General features: G+C 37.4%; 1 protein-coding gene across 6 annotated transcripts in view; it reads right to left on the bottom strand.

Annotated features, from left to right (window-relative positions):
• WASF1 (WASP family member 1) overlaps positions 1-12,100 on the bottom strand; it is a 115,143-nt gene that overhangs the window by 21,288 nt on the left and 81,755 nt on the right. For 3 of the 6 annotated variants that reach the window (XM_042803491.1, XM_033005692.2, XM_033005694.2), the window contains exon 2: positions 7,394-7,554. In XM_042803491.1, coding sequence (XP_042659425.1) covers positions 7,394-7,526 — 133 coding nt within the window. In that variant the 5' untranslated portion in view covers positions 7,527-7,554. Of the gene's footprint in view, positions 1-7,393; positions 7,555-7,655; positions 7,819-12,100 lie in introns of those variants that run through there. The other 3 variants (XM_042803490.1, XM_033005697.1, XM_033005695.2) reach the window with 2 other exon arrangements.

The raw sequence follows: 12,100 nt of genomic DNA, 5'->3' as shown, positions 1-12,100 counted from the left end.
ACTAGCTGAAAATAAAATAAAAATAATACCGCTCACTGCCTTCCTCATTTTTTCAAAATTAAAGCCACTGAAATGTATCATCCACTCCTGTTCATCACCATGGCAGTGTACAATGGCCTATAAAATCTGAAAAAATGACTGATCAGTTTTATAGTACTCCTCTTTCACCATTTGTTTCTCTTAATTTGTTTTATCTCCTATTTTTCCCTCATAATTTCTTAAACATTTGTCCACCATTGGCTTCTGTGCACAAATTAATAATTTCTAACTATCCAATACACTAATATGAAGGGATACTAAGGTAAAAGAAATGTTATTTTTGTCTTGTTCTGGGGGACTGGGTATATATCAGATGAACTGAAGTCAACCCCACAACCACCACATAAGGTGGTTCAGAACCTTATTTCAGGCTAATTAAGCAAGGTGTGGCAAAGAGAGGTCTTCTAAGTTTTATGCATTGTGTTGCACAAATTGCTATAACCACACCACCACGCTGCAGGATCAGGGCATAAATTAGCAGTCCCCTCAAAACAATGGTCCTTAAATTTACCCAAACTACAGCATTTTTCCACGCTGTATCCGTTAGCAAACCTTAAGGAAAGGGCATTTAAATTAATCATTTTACAATACTAGATCAGTTACCATCAGATTTAGTTACAGTCTCTCAGACAAGGAGTGGGATACAAGTTCTGAAGCAAGACTTGTAGAAGAAGCCACTTCTTTACTATCTTTTGGTATTTTTAAAGAAAAAGAGTTCCAAATCCTTCAACTGCATCTAAACCTGAAACAGCATCCTACAGATCAGTTATGGCATCACTAGCCTCTAGGAACCATGGTCTAAATTTTAAGTAGCTATCCAGATAAATAAATTGAGCACCTAAAGTCCTCAATGCTATAAAGCAGAATCATTTTTGGAAATTCAAGAGGATGACAGGTAAATCTCAGGCCAGTACAAGATGCATCAAGCAGGACAATCAAAATGAGACAATTGTTCAATGTTGCCAAAGTATTAATCTGAATTAATTTAGCCTTAATTAATCTGCCAAGCTTCTGGAGCTCAGTGGGTGTTCATGTGTGGTGTGCACACATACACAAACAAAATCCAACCCAACATACTTCTAACTTAAATTAAATTATAAAAACATTTAATACACTAAATATGTCATGACATTATTAAATGCAGTGTAAAATGAGGTGTTATATCATTAAATTTAATATTATTAAATGTTATTTTAATGTTAAAATAGTTAATATGTTGATATATTGAAATATATAAACCTCAAAATATTATAGGTTTGACAATTTGTTTTTTTAAAAAGATGTAGAAATTGATAAAATATTAGAAAGAATAGCTAAGAATTCAGTCTGTTACCCACCTATATGCTATCATGCCTTGATTTCTATTATTTCAGTTCCATTCACACACAAAACAATATTTTTGCCCAGTACATTTTCTAAAACATAAAAGCATAGAACAAAAGCAGCTGTAAAACCTGTCTCTCATCCTACTGCACAATCCCTTCCCAATATACTTACACTATAAAAAATTACATTATTCACTACTCAACAGTTCCTTCCTATACCATATAGTGTATATATTAGAAAACATTTTCAGGATAATTAGTTACCACATAACTCACTAACAATATATAACCAGGATCCCTTTATAAAGCAAAACAAGAAAGTTATTCTAAGTCTCTTAATACCTTTTCTTCCTCTGTTATTTCTAACACGTAATTTAATATGCCCACTGCCTGTTCAATTCAGCTTCAGCTCTTCACTGCATTAATTTTATTTAATGGAATGGGTTAGAGCTTCACTTGAAACCCTAGGCTTGTTTCTCATCAGAATCATTTCAATCTCACAGCTCAGTGGCTAGGAGATAGACTAAAAGCTAGGAGGCTGAACCGCCTCCCAGGGTTGGAGAGAAGAACATTGGTAGATCCTTGAGAACTTCAGTGGCTATGGCTGAGGGAGCTCTGAAAAACGATGTAACTAAATAATAGTTCAGTGATGCTAATGAGGAACCTATCACTATGAAGGTGTAAGGGCAGTCCACAAGGACTGGATTTAAGGATTGTAACAGGACTATCAGAGCACTGAAGAGACAACTTGGTTCCTTTAGCCAGCAAAATTGAACCAGGCATTTATCAGACAACCCAAGCAGAGTACCAAAAGTATGAAATAAACTCTGTCAAAGAACATCTCTGGAGCAGGCCTGATGCTTCTTGTTGACATCCAAGAAGAAGAAGTCAGCCTTCAAAAATCTCCAGTCATGGATGTTGGAGAAATCATTTATCGCCCACTGAGGACACCAAATAAACTGGCTGAGATTATCCACTAGGTATTCAGAAATCTGTGAAAGAGACTGCTGAGAGCTGAACCTGATATTGAAGGCACCAGTCCTAAAGATCATTTCATAGGGAATTCTATCTCTTCCTTTCCTTTTTTAATATAATCTGAATTCACTGATCGATGTAGGCAAGGAATTAATGACAGCTAGGACTTTTCTCTGCTAAGACATAGTTGTTTTCAATGAGAAATTACTGATCATTTGCTCATTCCCTCATTATCATTTGAGATGGACACAAACCAGCATCACATTGCCACTACTACCACGGGTAGGGAAACAACATCAAGAAATGAGACAGAAGTCTTCGAGAGGATGAGGATTTCCAAAAAGCTGAGTAAGCTTTAGTTTTCAAGTCCATCGGTTCCTTTACCCCATGTGCATAACAACACTTTCTCTAGTGTTCCCTGGCAATCATAGTAACAACAAAGAAAGAGGGGTGGCTACTGAAGAAAAATCACAGAGAATACTGAATGTGCTTGTGAGCACAGTGAGAAGGAGGATTCCCAGGACAAGACCTGCCACACAGATTCTGATGGTTCTGGAATACTGACTGAAGCTCCAGCTGCAGATCTGTAGAGACCTACCTCCGATCGTGCAACATGCAGGGGCCTCACCGTTTGCTGAAGATGTCATCCAGACAGGATGAAGGAGACACTGGTCTTTCAGATGAAGAGGCCTCGTTCTAATGATTAGTTGCAGTCCAGGCACCTTGCTGCTAAGTATTTCTGAAGAAACATTTCCTACTTACTGAATGTTAACACCTTAAGCCATGGAAAATTGAAGGTTTTCCTGAAGTGAGAAAACGTCTCTCACAAGATGAGCAGTGTTTAAAACACTCTAGGGTATGGCATGGCAAGCAAAAAACAAGGAAGAAAAGTTAATAGTGTCAGAGAGGAAAAAAAAAAAAAAGGTGATAAATAATATGCTCAAAAGTCAAGGTTTCACTCCTAAAAACTAACAAATGAGGTGAGGAAAAGAACTAACTAGGAGAACATGGTAAAAATAGGAAATAGTACAAAGAAAAGATAGTGGGGAAAGGCTACTGAAGTTTCAATGTTAATTGAAAATTGTTTTCACTAACATAAAAGGCATTCCACCTTAGCAAACGGAGTTATGCAGCATTCTCTTTCTTTATATAGAGGTAGAAGAAAAAAAGGGAAATTACATCTTGCTATGATTGAATAAAGGTTCTGGTCTGAATGCCTGCAATATAAATATTAATTAAAGGAACATACTCAAAAGGAAAAATGTTCTCTCCTCCCCAGATGAAGGTGTCAGAGACCAGGGCCAAGAATAAATCCCATCAGTTAGGTTTTTTTATGTGGTATGAGAGTCTGTTTACAGGGGTCAGCTGAATAAAAGGAAAACCAAGATTGGTCAATAGCTATGAACAAAATGAGGACATGTGCAGCCAAGAGAACTATTTATCCATCTTCTAACAATGGCACACCTGCACAATACTATCAGTTGTGTTTCACATATACTGGAATGCTATAGCCTGACATACCCCAACATATACCAACTGAGACACTACTGGAGTACTAATGTATCTGCAATATTGCTGAAAAAAAATAGGTAAGCACTTCTCCAAAGCAGATGCAGTCAGAAAGCAAGAAATACAGGGAAGAATGGCTAGGAAACCAAACCAGCTGTTGCTGTTGTCCAGAGAGTTTCTGTTGCCACAGTGCTGAGAAAAATGTCAGAAGACAGATCCTTTTATGAAGCTAGAGAAGACTGGGAATAGACAGGGGGAAAAATAATTACTTACTGGCAATTTTCTATCTTGTATCAAGACAGACTGATATGTTTTCATGCTCCAGGGAGAAAGGCGAGGACTGTCACTCAAAGCAGAAGTAGGTATTTCGTCCTTTCATCTCTACTTTAAAGGTTAAAAAATTTCTCAAACTGAACAATTAAAAGCAACACATCAAACAAACTGTGGAAGGACTAAGAATTTGTATGAAGACACATTGCAGCTATTGCTGACATACTGATGTAAAGCTCTTTTCATTCTATATTAAAGCACAGGAAGGCAGAATTCCTGTCATTTAATAGGTATTGTTTCTGCATGCATGTCCTACTTACACATAGCATCCAAGATCAACACAGAAGCACAGTCCTGTTCAGGTCGATAAGACCTCCAGAAGTCATCTAGTCCAACACCCTGCTCAAAGCAATTCCAATTAGATCCAGTTGCTTGACTGATCTAGTTGAGTTATTAATACCTCCAAGAATGGAGATCTAATGATATACATGATAAAACTCTACACTTAGCTTTTCTAAATAATGTTTTTCAGTATCATCTAAAGTACTGGAGGATCTAATTCCATCACAGCACTCTTTCTCCATATCATTTCAGAAGAAAGGTTAAGAACGTTTGGTCTTAAGAGTCACAATGGAAGGAGATTAATCCTTTATTTAAGGGCCAGTAACTGAAAAATCTTAGAGGCAGAAATGACCAAGTGCTAATCAGGTCAAAGACCATTCATTTAAATTTGTATAACTTTACTGTCAAAAACAAAAGCAGCTTTAGTTTAAGGGAAATTAAACCCTATTAGAACACTCAGTTTCCAGTCTCAGAGTGAAGCCTCGTTTCATCTACAACTTAAAGGCTGATTCTCAAACACACATATTATCCACAGAAAACAAAAAGGGAAGGACTGCAGAGAAGCTGGTTGCCAGGGGACTGCTGCGAAACCATGCCTGAGGCTGTGACTCACAGGCAACTACTAAAATTTATCTGCAAGGCAGCAGGCCTTGCTGTACACTGCTAACAGTGACACACCAAGGGAAGACTGGTTATTTGCGTTTAAGCACAAGAGAGAAAATTTCTACGCCCGAACTCCCAAATCTTTTTGAATTTGTATTGTTACTAGCACAAACAGGCAGAAAAGCTAAAAGAATTTGGGAACAAAATACTTCCACAAGTACTCATACCTTTGTAACATGATCTTCATTTTATGGAGCAATCCTTAATGTTGATGAGAAATAAGGATTATTTTGTAAAACATGGTTCTATTTAATTGTAGGAAAAAATGTTTTTTTGTTGAAAACATACAGTATAAACCAAAAATTTACTTCAGCTGGTATAAATCCTGCCCATAGAAAACCTACAAACACCATGATGCTATTTGGAGGGAAGGACAAAAGACAGAAGTAACAGGTCCTGATCATCAGTGTTTAACTTACAAAAAATTCTGAATGACCCATTCTGGACTTGCTGTTGCAGAGTAAACTAGTGCATTTTCCCTCCTCTTTTGCTTTCCTTGTCATTTCCAACATTACATGCCTTTTTGACCACTAGTGAGTCACAAGTTCATGACAGAAACTCCTCTCAAGTGAAAACAGCTAATTTAGGGCTCATCCCTGTGTATGAACAAATCATGTAGAACAATATTTCGTTTCAGAAAATCAATTTTCATAATTACGGTTACATTCCCTTGAAAATATCTCTCTAACTCTGCTATACATTAGGCAAGCCATATAACAGAAGTAGGAGCATTCAATGGATATTCTTCAATACTTTTTTTCTGCCTTAACTGAGTTCTTTCTGTTCTGGTATTGCTTCATTCTGACCTCTTCCTGAGAAGTTGTGCACACAATGTCAGGCATAAGCTCTGTATACCAAGAAAACATAGCAAAGGCAGCCAAATCTCAACAGGTAAGTACTGAGACACCATGATGTTGAGTTAGAAGTTGGTGTTCTTTAAAACTGAAAAACCAAGTGTCGGGGTTTTTTTGGTTTGATTTGTTTTTTGGGTTTTTTTTTTTTTTAAGGTGAAATGAAACTTCCAAATAAAAATATAAAAAGTAAATTTGGTATGCCACCTACAAAAGGAAATTTCCCTAAATGGAGTATATAATCAAATAAGAATATTTAAAACAAGAAAATTAAAATAAATGAATACAATATTAGTAAGAGTGATTTGGAAGGGGAGGCTAGTACATGAGCAGCTAGTCTGAGAAGGTCTTTTGGCAGAATGAAGCAAGATCACAGATGGTGATCATATACTGCATCCTAATCTGATACACTCTTGGTTCACGGAAAAGAATTTAAATAGTTGTTTACATTGCTGTTGCAGTAGCTATACTAATAATGTTCATATTTATGTGCTGTAAGCATTCCTGTCTCAATTGCATAATTCAGTGTCCTCAATTAGTCTTCAACATAAGAGCACCTTAACAGCTTTGAAAGGCTGCCAAAACAGTACACCATCAAACCAATAACTAAATCAATCTAATTAACAAATTAGGCTACATCACCTATGACCCTAAGATGCTGATGGAGCTGAAAGGCTTTTCACATTGTAGATGTATATAACATGCACATTTTAATATTTAATGTGTTGGTAGTCTTACTGATGTCCTAGTGGTTAAAAAGCACCTGTAGTATTGGAAATTCAAAATGCTATCATGCTGGTTCATCTGACAACTTTTAGAAATTGCTATAATTTAAAGAAGAAACAACCCAGAAACCATCCGTTTCAGAAAAATTCCTTCAGAGTTCCAGAGCTTGAGAAGTACTCACTCCTCTCAAATACACCTAGGGAAAAACTGTTGACAGGAGGGAGAAGAAGAAGAAAAAACTAGCTGTTTGAAATACTATGTAATAACTACATTTCTGGGTTTATTATTTTAAAAGGCAACTACTTTTTTTCTGAATGACCATAACATGACCAAGGGATTAAGTTAAGAGAATTAAGCAACCAGTGATGTATTTCTCATTAAGTCATATTCCCTACTCAAGATTTGCTCTAAGTTATCAATTACTGACTTCATTAACTACCAGGTACCTTTTTCTGTCATGTTCCACTGGTAACAGAAGCATGTGGCTGAACAGTCTTAAGATGTGCTGCTGGAAAAATTCCTAGCTTTCTTTCGCAGAAGTCCATGCTAGTCACTAGCTACAAAAGGAGTACATTTGAGGCTCAGTCACAATTTTCTACTGCAAATTCGAAAAGGTGTTCCTACTTCTACCACAAAAACTGTGACTGTAAAATATATTAGTTCTAAATACAGCTATTAGGACAACATACTTACTTAGGCTACTCAGTTGTCTGATTATATTTGCCAAGGAGATATTGGTGACACATTCCAATTCATTCTTGATACCTCGGGGCAGAGCTGTGTGGCACAGATGCCTGGGATCTATGTTCCTTTTTACCAGCGGCATTCTGAAATGTATCAGAGGACCAGAAAACCTGTAAAGAAAGAAGACAAAATACCGTTATAAGTTTAATTTTATTTTAAATTCAGATGATGTCTAAAGTTGAATTGACTAATCCTAACAAGATAAAAATACCTCCATAGTACTGATGGAATTCATTGCTCTTTGAGTACATAAATCTTTTCTTCTTTGCTCAATGAAAGACTATTTCATTCTCTCTCTTTAAACCTTTACCTGACTCAGATGCCAGTGAAGTGACAAATAATTATTTACAGTTCATGCTTTTTTCTTTTTTCCCCTGAAAAAAAAAGACAGGAAAATCTTTACAGTACAAAAACATTAAAGAATTATTTCCTTCTTGAAGGACTACTTCCTTATTTAGACTAGGCAAAGTCCAACAACAAATTCCCTTTATTATGAGGTCAAACTATAATAGTTGCCTATTCCACCAGAAAGGTAGATATGATCCATTCATTACATATTGTCATGTTACTAGTCACCCTTCTACTCTAAATATCACTTCTAAATCACACCTAATCAAGGTAAGAAAAGAGATGATGTTTCCCTTCTACATACACTGCTACTGGAAATAAATTAAGCTAAGAATGCACCTTTCAAACACAGGTCATCCCAGTAAACTTGTAGTGCAAAGTCCTCCATGACTCAGAAATCCTACCTTTCCACACCTTTCCAAATCCACTTATGTTAAATTAGTCAAGAGTCTTTACTAGTTCTGCAGACAGTGTAAGAATCATATCAGACTGTGAATCCCAGGCTGTAATTATCTGCACCCATGCCACTGATTGGTAGGAGTGTCCCAGGGGGGGAAGTTATGCTTCTCATCTTATTAGTGCTGCTTATTAAGATCTGTCTACTAAGACTTTTCTTCATGAAAAATGGATTCCCTAAAATTCTGTAATTTTTCCATCATTTGTCTTGTAAAACTCTGGAATAACCAATGCAAAACTCCCATTTGATACGCAGAGAATGGATACGCTTGGTATTGGCATAATTTAGTCTCCCTTCCTATTGTAGAAGAGATCACACTTTCCTGAGACAGTAAGGTAGACAAGTTTTTGAAAACTCAAACTGCAGACCTAGTCCTTCAACCAGCCTGCCACAGCTTTATCTGTCCTCTACTTAGAAGCTTTATCCCAGAATGTTTCCAGGATGCAGCTAGGGCTTGTGTTGCACCACAGAATGCGTCTTCCCTACATTACATATTCTGCCAGTTATCCTTGCTTGGTTGAAATGGAGAGACTTTTTGGATAAGAATAACATAAAGCCATGGTGGTAGAGCTGAAATTTTGCTGACCTAGAATGGCATAGGGAATTAAGAATCAAAGACGACCGTCATGGAGTATTTTCCTCTTGCAGACTGCTTAGATTTCTCCTTGCCACTTTTCCTGGGAGTGTATTTTTTCACTGAAGCCAGGGCTTATAGCTGAGGGACCCAGGCAGGAACCTTAAATCTACTGGAGAAACATCTTTGTGTTTCCAGGATCTGATTGGACTACATTCAGTGTATTTTAACACCATGTCTACTGCCCTTATTTTCTTGAGGGAACTATAAAAAATATTTCATGCTTTTGAGGGATAAAACCCAATGAAAATAATTCTTCTAGTCACTGGCTTAAGGGAAAGATTATATAGTTCTTAAAATTTTGTAATCTAGTTTCTCAATATTAACAGTAAAAATTATGGAAGTGTGCATGGGGCAGGAGTAAATTATAAGAACAGAGTTTTATTTTTATTTTCTAGGAATATCCCAGATTTTTCTATTCCCTAAATACCTAAGTACTAAAAAGCTAGCTGCTACATACAAGCTAAATGAAATAAAAAGTGCAAATCTGAACACTGGCTCAGATAGAAGCAATGACAAAGTGTTTATAATTAATGTGAGACTTTATACCTGCTGGTGTAAGACACAGGTGTAGCTTGAAGCAAGGGAGATCAAACAGGCCCCACCAGCAGAGCTTCTGTCTTAGAAGTGCGCAACCCCTCTCCCCCCAGTGACAAGACCCTGAAGAAACCCTTAACTACAGGTTTGTTATCACGGTTCCCCAACAGAAAGTAAAGGAACCCTTCTGTCACTGTCAAAGAAACACAACAAATGATACATGAGCAATGTTCTACAGAAGCAATTAAATATTAATTCCAGAGTTAAGCCCTTTCTTGATTACTGTTTTAATGATACTGTTGTATAAAAAGCACAGTAGGCAAGTCTTTTAAAAGGGTATGTAAAGAAATGTTTTCACAGAAAAAGTACAAATCTACATATAAAAGAAACTGAAATAATCCTTATTTCCATCTATCTAATACAGATGTTGGCTATAAAGGTAAAAAAAATCTGTAAATAACAAGAATAAAACCAGTTCATGGCTAGTGCACTTTTTCTTTTGTTTTATCAAGTTGTTAGTAAGTGATAATATTGCTCTCCCTCTTTGATTTTACGTCATTCATGAATAAACTTCCATAATTTATAGCATGTATAGATCATAAAGCTTCAGATAATCAAGTGACAGATTCTTTAGAAAACTGTGTAGTAGCAAAAAAAAAAAAAAAAATCTTTAATTCCAACCGTTAGCTAGATTTTAAGTAACAGCGTTTGAGTGTGTACCGCCCTTTACCAGTCTGATATGTCTGTAGGTTAAACAGCTGAAAAGACACAGTATTGGCCCAAACATTATCTCCAACACACATAAAAAGATGATGCACAAGCAGAAATGAAGCCAGAACTTCCTGACCTCAAAATGTACAACTTTGAATCTGAATAGAACTCCATTTAAAACAATGGAAATTTTCTTGCTTTGACCTCTATAGGATTTGCAGAAAATCTACTCTTTGATCTTTTTTCCTCCCCTGAACCTCACAAATACCATTTTCTAATATCTGAATAACACAGTTGTTGTTGTCCTACCCAAAGATATAGTATAACAAGAAAAGGTAGCAGAGGGAACTGTAAGCATAGTAAAAGGTACAGTTTAAAAACAAGAATAAACTTGGAAGGGAAACAAACGACAGAAGATACAATGACACCTTCCAAATTATGCATCATGTCTGAAAACTATGCAAAGCCTGAATAATTTCCCTGCTTCCCACAGAAACAAGAACAAGGAGGCAAGAAAGGAAAATATCACTCAAACATACTTAAAATAAATGAAAAGGCATTTCACACAATGTTTAATAAACTGTGGAACTCCCTGCCACAGGATGGTGTATAGAACAAAAGTACCTGCCAGTAATGTGTCCACTACTGACCCCATATTCTTTGCAGTTTGTTGCAACCACTAGAATGTCTCGATGGTTCCTCCCCAATTCTATTTAGTGATCCCAGCACAGGGAGCAATGGGCGTGCAAGAGCAAACAGAACTTTACTGTACCCACACAGTTTCTTCACTTCTATAAAAAATGTCTTTCCTAATGCAGTTCTATCAAGAAAGCTGAAAAATTCTGAAATCACTATATTTATTATGCAGTTTTAGAGCTGTGAAAGAGGAAACCCAAAAAAAAGTCATTGTTACAATCTAGTATATTCTTTAGGTGAAAAGGAAAAAAATACACATCTCCCCACCCCCCACTCCCAAGCCATACATTACCCCAGCCACTCAGGCAGCAAAGGAAAAATTCATTCCTAGATCATAAAATCCTGTTATCATGTTGCTCCTGAGTAAGCCCTGGAAACTGTTCATAACCCCGAGCAGGCAGAAGAGAAGAGGCTTGTCGGTGCACTAGAGGATCCCTAGGCTGGAAGGTTACATGACACCTCCTCAGAGCTCTCCTCCCTCGCACGGGTCTCAGAGCTCTCCCTCCCCTCAGCCCCAGTGCTCCCCAGCTCAAAACTCTGGGAAGGGAAGACAATCCTCAAACACAAGCATCAGTTCCTCTCTGATGCCCCATGTAAATCTTTGAGGCAATTCTTAGGAAGCGGCACTAGTTTATACTTTAGTTCAATGGAAGTGCTTTACTCTATAACAAACTGAAACTCCGCTTTACAAAGAGATGCCGATCTCTTTTGCAGAACCACTGTGGAAAACTCTTCTCCCCCAGGTCCTATGCATCCTTTGAAGCACTCTGAATCCACTTGAGAAGCCAACTCTAATCTTTACAAATCCTTCTGCTACTTCAGTTGCACAATGGCTGGCACAACCTCACCCCCCACACATACCCTGCGACTGTGAGTACAGAATACGAATGTGTGTACATAATGACTGTCTAATGTTTTTATTAATCTATCATGCTTTGATACATGATCTTTTAGGAATTAGGTAACACGCTCCAGTTAATTTTCAATTAATTCCTATTACTTAAAAAAACTGCGGAACAACGGCACTAATGAAAGTCAAGTAATATATTTTCAGAAGAACAGCCTTAATGAGATTCCACCACACTTCTTTCCAAAAGACAAGTTGCTTAGTGCGCTGCACAGCCCTCCTCAGCTGTGAGGGGCGACGCTCTTCTATCCCCACCTCACACTTCTGGAATGCTGCAGGTAGGAGCCGAGACCCCTGACCCCGGGCGCCTGCACCGCTGCTCCCGCGGCTCCGAGCAGGACGGTTTCACCTTCCTGCTGCTGCTGC

This window comes from Tyto alba, unplaced genomic scaffold (assembly GCF_018691265.1).
Source record: "Tyto alba isolate M040663 unplaced genomic scaffold, T.alba_DEE_v4.0 Super-Scaffold_40, whole genome shotgun sequence".
NCBI classification, from domain to species: Eukaryota; Metazoa; Chordata; class Aves; order Strigiformes; family Tytonidae; genus Tyto; species Tyto alba.
This window is presented reverse-complemented; position numbering and strand designations above follow the sequence as displayed.